The sequence below is a fragment of the Lepidochelys olivacea genome (assembly GCF_965140295.1).
Source record: "Lepidochelys olivacea isolate rLepOli2 genome assembly, chromosome: 10".
In the NCBI taxonomy this organism is placed as follows: domain Eukaryota; kingdom Metazoa; phylum Chordata; order Testudines; family Cheloniidae; genus Lepidochelys; species Lepidochelys olivacea.
Genome location: NC_140420.1, coordinates 38,099,510 through 38,116,390, shown reverse-complemented (window position 1 = coordinate 38,116,390; position 16,881 = coordinate 38,099,510). Strand labels below are relative to the sequence as shown.

Genomic DNA, 16,881 nt, shown 5'->3' with positions numbered 1-16,881 from the left:
CAACCTCCTCAGGCAAGGAGTTCCACAGGTTGACTGTGCACTGAGTGAAGAAGAACTTCCTTTTATTTGTTTTAAACCTGCTACCCATTAATTTCATTTGGTGGCCCCTAGTTCTTATATTATGGGAACATGTAAATAACTTTTCCTTATTCACTTTCTCCACACCACTCAAGATTTTATATACCTCTATCATATCCCCCCTTAGTCTTCTCTTTTCCAAGCCGAAAAGTCCTAGTGTCTTTAATCTCTCCTCAGATGGGACCGTTCCAAACCCCTACTTATTTTAGTTGCTCTTTTCTGAACCTTTTCTAATGCCAGTATATCTTTTTTGAGATGAGGGCACCACATCTGTACGCAGTATTCAAGATGTGGCCGCACCATGGATTTATATAAGGGCAATAAGATATTCTCCATCTTATTCTCTATCCCTTTTTTAATGATTCCTAACATCCTGTTGGCTTTTTTGACCGACGCTGCACACTGCGTGGACGTCTTCAGAGAACTATCCACGATGACTCCAAGATCTTTCTCCTGATTAGTTGTAGCTAAATTAGCCGCCATCATATTGTATTTATAATTGGGATTATTTTTTCCAATTTGCATTACTTTACATTTATCCACATTAAATTTAATTTGCCATTTTATAGCCCAATCACTTATTTTTGTGAGATCTTTTTGAAGTTCTTTACAGTCTGCTTTGATCTTAACTATCTTGAGCAGTTTAGTATCATCTGAAAACTTTGCCACCTCACTGTTTACCCCTTTCTCCAGATCATTTTAGGTTGAATAGGATTGGTCCTAGGGCTGACCCTTGGAGAACACCACTAGTTACTGCTCCCCATTCTGAAAATTTACCATTTCTTCCTACCCTTTGTTCCCTGTCTTTTAACCAGTTCTCAATCCATGAAAGAATCTTCCCTCTTATCCCATGACAACTTAATTTATGTAAGAGCCTTTGGTGAGGGACCTTGTCAAAGGCTTTCTGGAAATCTAAGTACACTATGTCCACTGGATCCCCCTTGTCCCCATGTTTGTTGACCCCCTCAAAGAACTCTAATAGATTAGTAAGACATGATCTCCCTTTACAAAAGATCTCCCTTTTTGCACAACAATTTATGTTCTTCTATGTGTCTGACAATTTTATTCTTTACCATTGTTTCAACTAATTTGCCCGGTACTGATGTTAGACTTACCGGTCTGTAATTGCCAGGATCACCTCTAGAGCCCTCCTTAAATATTGGCGTTACATTAGCTATCTTCCAGTCACTGGGTACAGTAGCTGATTTAAAGGACAGGTTACAAACCATAGTTAATAATTCTGCAATTTCACCTTTGAGTTCTTTCAGAACTCTTGGGTGAATGCCATCTGGTCCCGGTGACATGTTACTGTTAAGTTTCTCAATTAATTCCAAAACCTCCTCCAGTGTCACTTCAATCTGTGACAATTTCTGAGATTTGTCACCTACAAAAGACGGCTCAGGTTTGGGAATCTCCTTAACATCCTCAGCCATGAAGACTGAAGCAAAGAATTCATTTAGTTTCTCTGCAATGACTTTATCATCTTTAAATGCTCCTTTTGTATCTCAATCGTCCAGGGGCCCCATTGGTTGTTTAGCAGGCTTTCTGCTTCTGATGTACTTAAAAAACATTTTATTACCTTTTGAGTTTTTGGCTAACTGTTCTTCAAACTCCTTTTTCGCTTTTCTTATTACATTTTTAGATTTAATTTGGCAGTGTTTATGCTCCTTTCTATTAACCTCACTCAGATTTGACTTCCACTTTTTAAAAGATACCTTTTTGTCTCTCACTGCTTCTTTTACATGGTTGTTAAGCCATGGTGGCTCTTTTTTAGTTCTTTTACTGTGTTTTTTTAATTTGGGGTATACATTTAAGTTGAGCCTCTATTATGGTGTCTTTGAAAAGCGTCCATGCAGCTTGCAGGGATTTCACTCTAGTCGCTGTACCTTTTAATTTCTGTTTAACTAACCTCCTCATTTTTGCATAGTTCCCCTTTCTGAAATTAAATGCCACAGTGTTGGGCTGCTGAGGTGTTCTTCCCACCACAGGAATGTTAAATGTTATTATATTATGGTCACTATTTCCAAGCAGTCCTGTTATAGTTACCCCTTGGACCAGATCCTGTGCTCCACTCAGGACTAGATCGAGAGTTGCCTCTCCCCTTGTGGGTTCCTGTACCAGCTGCTCCAAGAAGCAGTCATTTAAAGTATCAAGAAATTTTGTCTCTGCATTTCATCCTGAGGTGACATGTATCCAGTCAATATGAGGATAATTGAAATCCCCCACTATTATTGAGTTTTTTATTTTGATTGCTTCTCTGATCTCCCTTAGCGTTTCATCGTCACTATCACTGTCCTGGTCAGGTGGTCGATAATAGATCCCTACTGTTATATTCTTATTAGAGCATGGAATTACCATCCATAGAGATTCTATGGAACATGTGGATTTATTTAAGATTTTTATTTGATTCTACATTTTCTTGTACACATAGTGCCACTCCCTCTCCCCCCACAAGCATGACCTGTTCTGTCCTTCCGATATATTTTGTACCCCAGAATGATTGTGTCCCATTGATTGTCCTCACTCCACCAGGTTTCTGTGATGCCTATTATACCAATATCCTCCTTTAACACGAGGCACTCTAGTTCACCCATCTTATTATTTAGACTTCTAGCATTTGTGTACAAGCACTTTAAAAACTTGTCACTGTTTATTTGTCTGCCCTTTTCTGATGTATCAGATTCTTTATGTGAATGTTTCTCGTCTGATCTGGCCCATACTTTGTTCTCTTTCATCCTCTCCTCCTGACTAAAACCTAGCTTCCAGAGCAATCGGATTTCCCCATCTCTTAGTTTAAAACCTGCTCTGCAACCTTTTTAATGTTAAGTGCCAGCCGTCTGGATCCACTTTGGTGTAGGTGGAGCCCATCCTTCCTGTAGAGGCTCACCTATCCTAAAAGTTTCCCCAGTTCCTAATAAATCTAAACCCCTCCTCCCTACACCATCGTCTCATCCACGCAGTGAGACTCTGAAGCTCTGCCTGCCGACCTGGCCCTGCACATGGAACTGGTAGCATTTCTGAGAATACCACCAGAGAGGTCCTGGATTTCAGTCTCTTTCCTAGCAGCCTAAATTTGGCCTCCAGGACGTCTCTCCTACCCTTGGTACCTACATGTACCATGACCACCGGCTTCTCCCCAGCTCTACACATAGGTCTATCTAGATGCCTCGAGAGATCCACAACCTTCACACCAGGCAGGCAAGTCACAATACGGTTCTCCCGATCATCACAAACTCAGCTATCTATGGCACCTTAGAGACTAACAAATTTATTTGAGCATAAGCTTTCATGAGCTACAGCTGAGATATAAACACTACTGACATGGGCAATATTGGAACTAGCACCCTGCAGATCCAAGGCTTCATAGCCCATTACCCATCCCCCCAACGCTGAAGCCACTCAGTCTCCAGCCATCTGCCTCCCAAAAAGTTGCCTTCTGGACTTCACCCACAGAAGAAAACCCAACTCTAGACTCAGTGTGGGAGTGAAGGAAGCACCTGTATGCAGTACTCTATTGTCAGCCTTACCAGGCCTGGGCGGTCCTGACGGTGCAATCACAAATAGGCCCGTGGTCCCGAATGTGCCCCGTAGTGGGATGCTGGCATATGCTTTGCCATCCTGCCCAGAGAAGAACACCAGGGTGTATCCTCCCAGGGTGGCTCCAGGTTTCCCCTTCAGCTCAATGAACTGGTAGGAGGCGGTGCTGTTGGTCATGCTCAGCTCGTTGATTAGAAAGGAGGGGGCGGTGGGAGATGGTGCTGAGGAGTTGGCGCAGGCATTCTCCCCGAATGGTGTTATTGTAGTCACCTTGCAGAGACAGAGACACCAGGCTGTGAGGGAAGGAGGGATCCTTTCTATCCTCTTTTGTTTAGGTGGCGGCACCTCTCTTCACAGCATTGGATTTCTCCAGTCCCATACAACTGCAATCTGACTCCCCACCTGCAATGGGACCCTGCAGCACAGGTATGTCCTATGCTCAAGAAATGGATGGCTTTACTTTCAAGCTTGAAGGCAGCAGCTCCTCCCCACAATCTTCTTTCAGGTACCCCTATTTGAGATCTCTCACAACCACCACCAGATGCCCCATTGTCTCTCCCCCAGTTGCACTGCTGGGTCTGCACATGTCCTTTGGACAAGTGTCCTTCCACAGTATCATTTCCTTTCCCAACCATCAGAGGTCACTATTTCGCTCATATCTCCTCTCCATGCCACATAGTCCCCTCCCTTTGTACTAAGTCTGCTTGGAATAGGAGGCTTGAATGTCTCTCCACAAATCCCTCAATAACTACAGATGGCAGTGTCCAAGGACCTTGTGCTGTTGGCTAGCGCGATTCCTTCCAGCTGCTGTGAACATTCTACCTGCTTCAAGAACATGTTTGACTTTTAGGCCTGCCCAGTCCTCTGCTTGAAAGACCCTTGTAAACATCAGCAAGGGAAAAGAAAATCCTTACAAAGCTTTATCAAAGGAATCTGATAAAAACTTGGTGTGTGCTGCTTAAAGGGGTGTGTGCTGCTTAAAGGGTTCTCTGTCAGAAACTAGAAATTTTAAAATTAAGAGGGATTAAAAAGAAAGGCACCAAATTCAACCAATTCCAGTTGAGCATGTCCCTTTAAATGTTTCCTTCAATTGAAAGGAAGTTGGGTGCAATGGATGGTAAATTTTGTACTGCACTTTGGACAATATGCACCAGAGAGGCTGGAACATGAAAGGTGACCTGGTGTCCGATTTTCCAAGAGGAGAAGATGCCTTGTGCGTTTGGGACCCAGTTCAGAGGGGTAGTCCAGGATTTCTCAGGGTCAGAACTTTAGAACCCAAGTTTTCTTCTCATTTATGGTCAGCTGAGGAATCACTTTTACTCATTAAGATCCTCAGCACCATGGAGGCTGAGACTGTGCTTGTTTATTGGCAACATCTCAGTTTTTGGCAGTAATTTAGCTGCTTAGTCTGAAGCCCTTTGTTTGGATAAGGTGTAGTGTGGAGCCATCACATGGTTAGTAGAGGGAATAGGAGTGTGAGTGAGAGATAGTCTAACCCAGAGGGCACAAACAATAGACACAAGTGTCTATGAAGACCCAGCCATATGTCAGCTTGATAGGCTGATTAGAACACAGCTAAGACCCACCCAGTGGAGACCAAACAGCTCCTGTCCCCTACCTGGAAGCTGCTGTGGACTCTGGGGCTCTGGCTGTTACACCGGCTCAGAGACTCATCCTGACTGCTGTGGGAGTCATCTTCATACAGGATATTCTGCCCTGGGGTCAGTACTTTGAGCAGCTTATCTGCCCTGTCAGACGCCCGGGACTTATAGACCACTGCATCCACCAGACCTGCCTCAGTCACAGCCATGCCCACGCTGTAGATGAACGTGGTACTGTGGTAGAGGGCCACAGCATCCCCCCCATTCTGGATGGTGTTCGGAGGCAGAACAATCACTGGACTTGGGGTCACCAATGCACTCCCCACCAGGAAGTAGCCCTGCTCATTAGTACAGTAGCCCGTCAGGTTCACCACCCTGTAGGCCTGGTTGTTTTTGCCGTTATAAAGGACCAGCCAATAACCACGGAGGTCAAAATGTGTCTGCCCAGTGTAGAGCAGCTCGATGTACTCCATATCCTCCTGGCCTCCCGGATTGTCTGGATTCACCTCATTGATGAGCAGCTCGGCTGCGTGGGAAGGTGGCTCACTGGTCCCCTCTGATGAGGCACCTTTAAGAGTGAAAAAATACCATCACCCTAGACTTGGCTTGCATTTTGCTTCCTGCAGCTAGATAGGGTAGAGCACTGTATGGACAATCCCATTAGACACCACCAGGTACCTGTTCATGCTGCACCTGGGCTGGGCAAGGGTAGGTAGTGCCTCTAATTTGCTTTGAAGACACAGAGACAAATTAAGAGGGGAGTCTGTGGACAGAGAGAATCTAGGCTGATATGATGACAGTGCTATGTAAGAGCTAGGTGTCATCATCACCAGCACATCTCTTCTCTCTGACTCTTATGTGTTTCTGTTGAGGTAGCCCTCTGGAACCCTCCCAGGGCTCAGGGCCCCACTGCATTAGGCACCGTACAAACAAGGAACAGAAGACAGTCCCTGCATTACTGCAGCCTAGATTCCCCTACTCATCCACCCATGAGGCATACTACCCCTTGTACAAGATGTTAGCCCACCAACTCCAAGTTAGGGTAACTCAAGCACCAAGGCACTACAGGAGTATCGCTAAATCCTTCCTCTGGCTCCTTGTGGTACACCAACAGCAATTCCCTCACTTGTTAGTAAGTGGGTGTGAATACATTCAAGGCACACATGGCCCCTGGGTTTGGCCTATAAAGAATGAAGTGCCACGTAGTCTCCTCTATGAAATGCTCCAGCACACCCCAAAGAGACATCAGCATTCCCTGCCCACCCTTAGCCTCATCAACCAACAGCACTAGGGCATGTCAGTTTAGCCAAGGCAACAAGATATAATGGGGGTAGTAACTGGATGGAGAGGGGCAGAATTAGGGCAATGTCACACACTTCCCACTCAACTAGCATGGAAAGGAATCCCTCTGAAAGAGCTAGAGATGCATGTCCGACTTCAGATGTCCGCTTTTCCCTGATCAGAATGACAACAGGTACCTGGAGGAGATGCCGTGACATTAGCATGTTTGACACAGGCCTTTTCCACTGTGGCATTCCAGCTGCTGAAACTTGCTGCCCTGGGGCTCTTCAGGAAGCTGGTGAAGGCTTGTACCAGGCTGCTCAGCTGCTCAGCTGATTTGGCAATCAGGAGCATGGTGAATACAAGCTCTGTGCCCCGGCATGTTGTTACAGGATCTGAAGAGGAAAGCAGAGAGGTGCATTGGCTTCACGACAGCCACCCCTTCTCTAGAAGCGACCCACAGCTTGTCAGTACATCTTCTACCACCCCACCTCCCACTCCCATCCAGGGCAGTGGTAGAATTTAGCCACAGAATTTGAAGTGATGCAAGCATCCAATGGGCTTCACAGCCCTTCCACCAGCCTGGAGGTGTATTCTATGATTGAACCCACATGGAACACCCAGACATAGTCTGCACCTTTTTGTCACCACCCCCTTCTTTGTATTTCAGTCTCTGACAGCTGCCCAACAGCAGCCAGGTTTGGACCCTCAGCAGGGTCTAACCATGGCAAGCTGAATGCAACTTCTCCTTGTCTATGCTGATGGTGGAGTTGTGGTCAGCATCATAGCTCAGTGGTTTAAGCATTGGCCTGCTAAATCCAGGGATTGTGAGTTCAATCCCTGAGGGCGCCATTTAGGGATCGGGGGCAAAAATTGGGCATTTGGTCCTGCTTAGAGCAGGGGGTTGGACTAGATGACCTCCTGAGGTCCCTTCCAACCCTGATATTCTATGAATCATGAAATCATATCAGCTGGCTCAGCTCTCCATGGTTCTGTTCTACTGCAACAACAGGCTGGTCTGAATGTTCACTACAAAGAGGTAAGCTCAGTGGGACCTCTGCTGCCACACAGTTTAACTTGGGCAGAGCCATAACATGGTCCCCAGTGCACATCAAAGAGGAAGCCTTAGAAAGAAAGCCTAGTCTCTGGTGATTACAGTCCTGTATTACAGGACTGAGTTCATCTCCCTACTGTAGCGTCTGTATACTGGGTGGTTAAGGGGGCCAATGCATTGGGACGTTCTCTCTCTAGTGAACTGGATGCAAATCTAACTGGGGACCTGGGTTTAGCCAGGTTACATTAGAAAGGCCCACCACACAAGTCTGAATGACAGTAAAGGCTCAGGGATGGAATAGCAGAGGCAGCTGCAGGTCAGGACTAAAATGCATTAGCAGAGCTATGTATGGGACTACTGCTCAGCACCTGTCTGTCTGTACCATACGTGGCCCTAGCCAGCACCAGTCGTTGCCACAAGCAGCAAGTTCACCCATGCTCAAAAATAAAATAGTTAGGCTTCATCATAGAAGGTGGAAATCCATTAATAAAGCCAGGTGTAGCACATTGGCAGAGAGTGAGCCCTAGCCAATGTGGATCTGAGACACCTCTCTCTCACCTTTAAAGTATGCAACAGACATTCCACAATTGCACAGCTTGTCAAGGGCCTGGGCTAGAGCCGTCTGTATCTCATATGACCCTAGGAGCCACAGCTGGCAATCTGTGAAACAAAGAGATTGGGAGTGACTTGAAGAGGTCAACAAGAGCCACAAGTTCAAGGTTATCACCGTCCGGTGCATCCCTGCTGTTGGTGCATCTGTAGCAGCTGCAGCCCTACTCTTGGTTAGAGCCCGAGAGGACCAGATAGGGCTCTGATTTGCATAGATTCCAGGGACATAGGGACTCAGGAAGTTCAGCCTGGAATTTGTTTGCTAGGAGGAAAGGGAGTGAGAAACCCCCTTGAAAGATGGGGGCATAAAGAACTAGATGCCACCACCAGCCATCCTCCAGGGTTAAACACACACTGCGTGAACTGCTGAACCCAAAGTCAGTGTGGCTTCCCTGGTTCCAAACACAGCTGTTTTCCCGCAAATCGCTGGACTTGAGTGACAGGCCTGGTGTCATCTTTCTTCTCACATCTGCGCCTGGTGTATTCTCATGTGTTTCAGGAAGGTTGGCTGATCTAGGGAACTCATTAGGAAACCTTGATTCTAGTCCCAGCCTTGCACTTGACTCCCTGCATAACCTTAAGCAAGTCACTTCCCCACCCCATACCTTTCTTGTTAGTGGCTTCTTCCTTGTGAGCTTAGTGGCAAGTGTCCCTGCCTGTCATGAGGGGGATCAGGTGGGGGCTGCATTTCAAAAGTTATGGAGAAAGGATGGGGTGAAGTTCTCTGGCTGGTGCTGTTCAGGAGGTAAGTCTAGACAAGGATCACAATGGTCCTTTCTGGCTTTAAAAATCTATGACTCTCTGGGCCTCAATTTCTCCAACTGTAAAGCGTGGATGATGATGCCTCCTCCCAGCCCCCAAACTTTACCTTTGTAAAGAGTTTTGCAAGGTACCCACAGAAAGCTCTATAAGTGCTTAAATGTTATTAACTCTGCAGAGTCACTTCAACTATAAGAGCTGAAGACTTAAGCCTCAGGCCTCCTTAATGGTGTTATCAGCTTCAGTTCTCCAGGTGGAATCTTCATTCCTGGGAAGAACACAGCAGGTTCTTTTGACTTGCAAGCAGGGCAGTTGGGCTCTGGAAGTCATTGGGCATGAAAACCACCCTTATGTAAAGTGGGTTTATGCACCAGTGATGCCCAGAGGGTTTCAGTGGGATTTCAGTGGCTCACAGGCTTAGAGCCAGCTCTCTACACAGGGGTGAGTACCACCTTTGAGAATAAACATAGGACCCCACAATTTTCCTTTTAAGGCCCCCATTTTCTTTGGGGGGCGGGGAGCACTTCTCCCCTCCTGCTCCTGTCTGTACCCTAAGCTGGAACAATGGAGAAACAGAGCTAAACGGAGAGCTCAGTGATCATGACGCTGCACTGTAAAAGATTGGAGGCCACTTTTCCTTTAGGATGAATGCCTTGTGCTAATCCTCCTGCTGCTGACAGTTTTACAGATGCTCTGGTAACATCTGAGCCCCTCCCAGGATGGACAGTAGAATCTGAAGTTCTAAGTAGGCTCCTTGAAGCTTATAAGGGAGAATGTCCACCTGTTTGTCCCTTCAGGGCAGTTTGTTAGATTCTCCCTGGGGGGTCTCAGATCCAGGGAACAGAGATGGTATCTAGGACCCACCTGCTATATGGAGGCAGAGGGAGATGGACTGGCTGAAGCGGCTGCTGGGGCAGTCATTGAACTGTCCAGGCGTGGGGCTGCTGAGGGCGTAGATGGAGGGGTCCCGGGTCACGGAGCAGCAGCTGCACCGACTCATGGATATGTTACCTGGCTGGTGGCTGAAAGAGGCAGACACACAAATTAGAAGAAAATATGATCTGCAACCCAGACTGTTGGTGCTCCTGACTAAATAGCAGGGTGCCTGCACCAGGAGCGGATGCTGATGCCATATACATCTGCTTTCCCCACCCAAAATAAAGAATCAGATGGAGAGACTTCCCTTCCTCTATCACCCCTAGCCTTCTGGAAAGAAACTCAAGAGCTCTTCAGAACCTCTCGAGACAGCAGAGTGTAGTGTCTTCAACACACCCCTTCTCTTCCAGCATGCCACTGTCTACCCATTTCCTCCATTCCATTCTCCCATCTCCAAAGGTGATGCAGCTCTACGCAGAGTCCACCAGGGAAAGGGTTTCAGTGGATGTACAGCCTGGCCAGAGTAGGGTGATTACCCATCCCTTATTTTGAAAAGTATTGAAATATATTAAAACTGACAATAAGGACATTTGAAACATTCCATTGAAGCTGAGGATAACTGCATTGTATACCTGAGGGCACTCAAAATGAACACTGGGGAGAAAAATCCATGATATGTAAAGGGAAATGGTGTTTCCCTAAAATGTCCCTTAAACAAAGCATTGTCCCTTGTTTTTCACGCGTTTTCCCTTATTTCCAGCCAACAAAGGTGGCCACCTGAGGCCAGAATGAGCTGGCCTAATAAGGTAGATGCTTGCACTGGATCTCTGAGTTTCAAGCTCAGGATGCGGTTGCTGGACAGGGTGGGAGACAATGGAACAAAAGCAGCTAAAAATTAAGACGTGGACCAGAGCCCCCAGATCAGATCCCAGGGACTAAGGATGGAGCCCAGAGTGTAAACAGCTGCACAGAGTATAGCTGCTTTGCTCCTGGAGAGTAGGGCACCTTTCTGGCTGGAGGCAGACTGTTCTGTGTGGAGGGCAGAGGACTGTGGGAGGGAGGAAAGTGTCTGGAATGCCCAATTTCCCAATCAAGGGATTAAATCACAACTAGCTCTGAAGCAGTTGACTCAACAAGAGTTCCAGCTGTTTTCCTCTGAATCCTCCTCCTTGCTGATAAAGAAACAGCTCTTCTCCGGCTTGGAGCTAGGGCACTTGGCTTCATTTTAAACAATTAGATGCTCCCTTTCGATCCCAGTTCCTCTGTCAATACCACGGACAAGAGGCTTTTCCATGGTCTTCTACCTACTTGTCCACCCAACCCCGCCCATTCCATTCCCTCACCCTGCTTACGCCCCACCTCACCCATTCCACCATTCGCTGCCCTAACCTTTCCAGAGACCAAGATGTGCCCATCAGTCACTTGTTACCCACGTTGATGCTTACTGACCGAGATGCACACATTTAGTCGGTGGTATTCCTCTAGAGAGTCTCTTTCTGAATGAGAGAAGTGGATTGTGGGAAATGGGGTGGATGATGGATCCAATCATACCAGTCATAAGATTGGCAGAAGGAGCCAATGATTTTTTGGGGGGTTTAGATGGGCCAGTGTGTTCCAGTCTAGACGTTAGATCAAGGAGGGGAGACTGGCAAGTCAAGCAGCTGGATAAAGGCTGGTGTGTGATGAGGGCACCATCAGGCTGAACGAAAAAGGGGCATACATTCAGGAGAGGCCTCCCACCTTGTTACACGTGGGTCATGGCTTGACCAGAGAAAGCTCATGCCATACAGTAAACCAATTGCTACCAGGGACTCCCCTACATACCTCTCATGGGTGACTGTCTCAGGGTGCGCACAGGTTCCCTGCCTCGTGTCCCTGTGCTCTTGTGCTTAGGCTGGTCAAAGAAGGGGTCCCAATGCCTCTTTCAGTTGTTTCACCCATGTCTTTTTATTTACAGCGCTTAGTGCAGCCCCAATTCCCCCAACACCGATCCCCACGCTGACCCTTCTCTGGGTCTTCTGGCCCCTGAGGCTTCCTGCAGTCGGTAGAGACAGAGCTACAATCCCCTGCCTTCTCCCCCTCACTGTCCCCCCCCACTGAGCCTTTCCCTGGGCTTATATCTCCTCCCAGGCAACAGCCCAGCTGGCTCCACTTGGCTCAGCTGATTCCCTTGAGCATGCCCTTGTTAGGATCTGCAGCTGAGCTCCTTGCTGAGTGTCTGGGCCCCTGCACCCGGCTGCTCTGCTGGGAAGCAGGGGAGAAGCCACCCCTTCAGCAGGGCATCCAAGGGGTTTATTCCCCTACCCTGCCAGTGACCAAAACTTTCTCAAGGGTCTGCTCATTGCTTTGGAAGAGCAAAAAAACAGTCCATTAAGCAAAAGTCCTTTCAGACCCCAGCAACCCATCCCTACTGGCTGCCTTCTCACCTGTTAGTCTCATAGGCATGTCTCCCAGGGGTCAGGATCTCCAGGAGCTCTGGGTCTGCACTCCCATTGCTCGTGTACACTAAAGCATCCAATAGGTTGGCAGCACATGCTGCTTTCCCCAGTGTGAAACTGCTGCTGTTTCCAATGTACAGGGCGATGGCTTGGAGACCAGTGCTGAGGAGAGGGCTGCTGGAGTTTGGTGGGAATGGCAGGTCAACTGCACCGCAGGGAGGAATGAGAAAGATTGGAATAGATGCAGTGAATTAAAAACATACAAACTGGCAACAACTCAGCAGGGAACTAACAGAGCTCAGGGTCAGCAAAGCAGCAGATCACGTTATGTAGCACAGGGAGAGTTCATTTCCATTTTGAGCTCCCACTCTGACCCCACCTTTCCCTGTCATTTACACTTGCAACTTTTACAAAGAGCTTTCTTTTGGGCTGCAATATTCCATCCATCACTGTGCCCAGAGGTGGATTTTGTGGGGGAGTTTTAGCAGAGCTGGTTCTGCTGTATGAGTTCTACTTGCATAAGGAGACAAAACTCTGCCCCTGCATTCTGATCAGATAGCTGACATGCACAAAATTGTAAACAAGAAGTTCTGACGTGCTTTTATTCAAACTTGGCTTAATGATCAATGAGATCTGCAAAACAAGCTAAGCCTGAAAGTTGAATATACTGTAACTCACTGTATACAAAGCTGTTTAAAAAAAATCCATTTTGTATTCTATTATCATATTTAAGTATAAATGTGTGATATAAAGTGACGATACGTTAGAGGCATAAATACAAGGGCACAGAACTAAGGTTGAAAATCCAACCTTAATTTTGATGCATTTCCTTATTTTCCCCATTGTGGCACTGACACAATTTTATTTCATTTGTTAGCTGATTGAAATTGCAGGAGGTAGAATTTTAAAAATATTTCTATAGCACTTTCAACCCAAGAATCTCAAAGTGTAAAACATTAAGGAATAAAACCTCAGTACTCCTAAGAGGCAGGGAAGTCCTGTCCCTGATTTACAGATGGTGAACAGGCATAGGGGATTGAAGTTATTGACTAGAGTCACGGCAGGACAGTGGCTGCGACCCAATTCCTGTGCTTTGGCTGCTAACTTGGGCATCCTAATAAATTGCCCTGATGGAATTTGGCCTGGACACTATTCTATTTGTTGCTCAGCACCTTGGAAGCACTGCGGCCTAGATTTCTACAGTTGCCGCTGGCCAAGATTTCAAAAGAGACTAAAGATTTTGGGTGTCTCAATTTTGGGGGGCCTCCCATGATTTTCAGAAAGTCCTAAGTACCCACTCTCTGAAAATCAGGTCCTTTGAAGGTGCCTCATTTTGGGGGCCCCCAAGAATGTAGGTACCCCCAAATCACTACTCTTTTGAAAATCTTAGCCCCCCTCTCAAAAAATACAAACTAAAAAACCCCCATAAGGAGTATGGACCAGAAGCATTCAACATCTCACCTGAAACATGGCATCTCCACAGGCAGCACAGCATCTCCTACTGCTATCCTGGGGAACTAGTTTCATACTGACTTGAGAGCCTCTTGCTGAATTAGCAGCATTAAACATATTCCATGGGTATCTCCCACCCCATCAGGCTATCCCTGCTTAGCTTGAGACAGGAGACGATCACAGCCAGAGGTAGTATAGCTTGCCAGTGAGTCTGAATCCCCTTTGCTTTTTCATAGATCTCAAACCCCATTTAAGTACAGAAGGTTCTGGTGTAAATGTAAAACACTATTTTTCTGAAGGAAAACAGGGACACCATGAATGGACTGCTGACAGTTTGAATTTCAGCAAGAGAAGTAGAGATTGTTTGGTGTGACTAGTGTTTTAAAGAGAGATGGTCGACTTAAAAAAACCCAAAACCTTTGGTCAGAAAATGTTTTACTTGCTGTTGCTACAAGTAGGACACAGTTACTGTGGAAAAAGAGATTTCCCTTCATCTTTTTCAGTCAACTTTGTGCATTTAGCAGCACTTTTAGTCTCCTCTTTAGTCAGTTTCCACATTTGTATGAGTCTCTCTCTCAGTTGTACAGGAGAGAAACAAAATCTAAGTTCATATATGGCTTTCACTACTGCGGTATCTAGCGTTTCACATCCTTTAAGGTGCTTATCCTCCCACCACATCCTCCCTGTGAGGTAGGTCAGCACTAGTACCCTCTCTGTACACAGTGTCTCAGCTGTAAGTGGCTTGTCCAGGGTCACACAGGAAGTCTGTGGCAGAGCAGGGAATGGAGTTCCAGGCCAGCAGCCTAACCACTAAACCATCCTTATTCCCAACACACACACACACACAGAGACATACACAGAGACACCCACAGAAACACCAGACATGACTACAAAACCACAGTACTTGGAAGGATGATTCAGGCGAAGGACCTGAAACTACTTTTAGCTCATTTGTTTTAGATTGATTAGGTTTCAAGTTGGTGTCTCTCTAAGTGATCAATCTGGTTTTTAAAAAGTAGCCAGAGTTCTGGGTATCTAATGTAACTGAACTGCTTGAAATGTATATTGCAGTTTAAAAAAGTATAAATAAGGGTCTCGTATTTGTAAGAGATGACTAACCAATCCTGACACACAGAGTTACACAAGATGTGCTGCAGAGTCAGTGTCTCCACCAGCCAAATTCCTCTGTTCAGATGGCCAAGTTTAATTAGATATTTGTTCCCCATCCATTTCCCCATAGGAAATGTCAGAAGCTAGGAGAAGTTCAGATCCCAGCACAGCCAGTCAGCATGAGCCTAGTCTGGTAACTTCACAGCTGGCTCATAAAGAGAAAAAAACGACACTGATATTATGGAGATTGGGGTTTTTTTTATGGAGGTGGGGAAAGTACTACTTAGCCCTTACACAATGGTTGCCATTAGAGGATCTCTCAAGAAGAGGGTGTCAGCCCTGTATTATAGATGGGGAAACTGAGGTACAGAGTGGTGAAGTGACTTACCCAAGGTCACCAGCTACAGAGCTGGGAGCAGAGCCTAGTTCACCCACCAGCACTGCTTCTCCAGAGAAAGCAAACAACACCTCCTTCCACAGTCCCCAAAATGGGATCAAACCCCTATCATGAGCTCCTTCCAAGTCTTTCACGTTTGGGGCCCCCCTCCAAGGGGGAGGGAGTGAGGAAGGTGAGTGATGACAGAAGGACAGTAAGACTCTGCTGTCCTTGCACCCATAACCCCCACTCTCAGATGTTCACAGTAGTCTGAAGAGTGGGATCCTACCTGGGGTTCTGGCTTGCGCAGGACCAATGAGAAATAGCCCCTCAGGAGAGGTTTTTCCATAAATGTCCATGAAGAAATAAACCTCTTTGGTCCGTCCTTCAATCAGCACCAGAACCAAGTCCCTCAGGGCAGTGGAAGGAGGTCCCTGAAGCTCAATGAATTCTGACTCCCCAGGAGAGGTCACAGCATGGACCTCGCTGATCAGCACGGCAGAAGCATTCAGCTGGGAAGAGGGGATGCAGTGGTTATCCTTGCCTGGGGTGGGCATGGCCACTTGAAAGATCCACTGAGAACCCTCCCCATGGCACCTTTCTATTGACTCGTCTGTGGTCCTGAAGGAGGGATCTTCCAGGAAAGCATCCCTGTCAGGGGTCAGCACATTGAGCAACATGTCCGCTCTGTCATTCTTTCTAGACTTATGGACCAAGGCATCCACCAGCCCGTCGCTGGTGACCCTCATGCCCTCCTGGTAGTTCCCCTTCCCATAATACAGGGCAATGGCATCAGGCCCGTTCTGGATAGTGTTCTTAGGCAAGATAACGGAGGGCTGGGGTTTCACCGTGGAAGACCCAACAAGAAAGAACCCTTGATTATCGGTGACTTTGCCCTGAAGGTTCAGGACTTTGTAGGCCTGGTTGCCATTACCATTGTAAAAGACCAGGTAGTAGTCATCCAAGGGGGCCTTTCGGCCGCTGGTGTGATAGAGCTCCACAAACTCAGAGGTATCTTCCCCCGGGTTGTCCGCATTGATTTCATTTATCAGGAGTGAGTGCTCTGTCTTCTGGTTCTTGATGAGATTTTGAGCAGATGCCTCACGAAGCAATATGCACATAAGCACCATGGTAGCCACCAGCTGTCCGGCTCCTGTGGCATAGGCCATTAGCTCTCCCAAGTCCTAAAATGCTGGGCTTTCTATTCCGGTTCAACTGGGCGCACACAGTACCAGGGATGGATGGAATTCTGTTCAGCAACACCGTCTGCTTGCCATGATTGGATGGTGATAAAAGACTTCAAATCAAGGCACACACAGGAGACCCTCAGGTCTTCTGGTACCCCAAGTGTGCAGAATAAAGGGGAAATGCCACACAAATCTGCTGGAAAGGGGATCAGTAGGATGAGGGACTTCCCAACTCTGCCCCTTGAAAAGAGAGAAAAATACATAGTAAGGAAGGCGCTTGAAAAAATCCCTATGGAACTTGATGGCATTAAAGAGCTCTTTGTATCCAAAGGCATCTGCTACAAAGCTTCTCCACTGAACACCACAACAACCCACCCTTCCCTGTAGCTCTCTTAGAGAATGCAAGAATAAGACACTGGCAAGGGACAGTGCAGGGAAGCCCCTTGACCAGCTTTGTGTCCAGACAGGCAGACAGCTCCACTCCAACCCCCTAGTTACCCATCAGCCTGATGAGTTTTTTTTT

General features: G+C 47.0%; 1 protein-coding gene and 1 long non-coding RNA gene across 4 annotated transcripts in view; one reads left to right on the top strand and one right to left on the bottom strand.

Annotated features, from left to right (window-relative positions):
• LOC311527520 (uncharacterized protein) overlaps positions 1 to 16,881 on the bottom strand; it is a 33,470-nt gene that overhangs the window by 10,381 nt on the left and 6,208 nt on the right. For all 3 annotated transcript variants that reach the window (XM_084641594.1, XM_084641593.1, XM_084641595.1), the window contains exons 2-8: positions 15,461 to 16,598; positions 12,222 to 12,438; positions 9,784 to 9,941; positions 8,110 to 8,211; positions 6,695 to 6,892; positions 5,234 to 5,784; positions 3,606 to 3,885 (exon numbers count right to left, since the gene is read on the bottom strand). In XM_084641594.1, the coding sequence (XP_084497720.1) occupies positions 3,606 to 3,885; positions 5,234 to 5,784; positions 6,695 to 6,892; positions 8,110 to 8,211; positions 9,784 to 9,941; positions 12,222 to 12,438; positions 15,461 to 16,340 (2,386 nt within the window). In that variant the 5' untranslated portion in view covers positions 16,341 to 16,598. The remainder of the gene's footprint in view (positions 1 to 3,605; positions 3,886 to 5,233; positions 5,785 to 6,694; positions 6,893 to 8,109; positions 8,212 to 9,783; positions 9,942 to 12,221; positions 12,439 to 15,460; positions 16,599 to 16,881) is intronic.
• The window catches only part of LOC311527521, a 49,506-nt gene that overhangs the window by 28,154 nt on the left and 4,471 nt on the right, over positions 1 to 16,881 (top strand). The window lies entirely within an intron of this gene.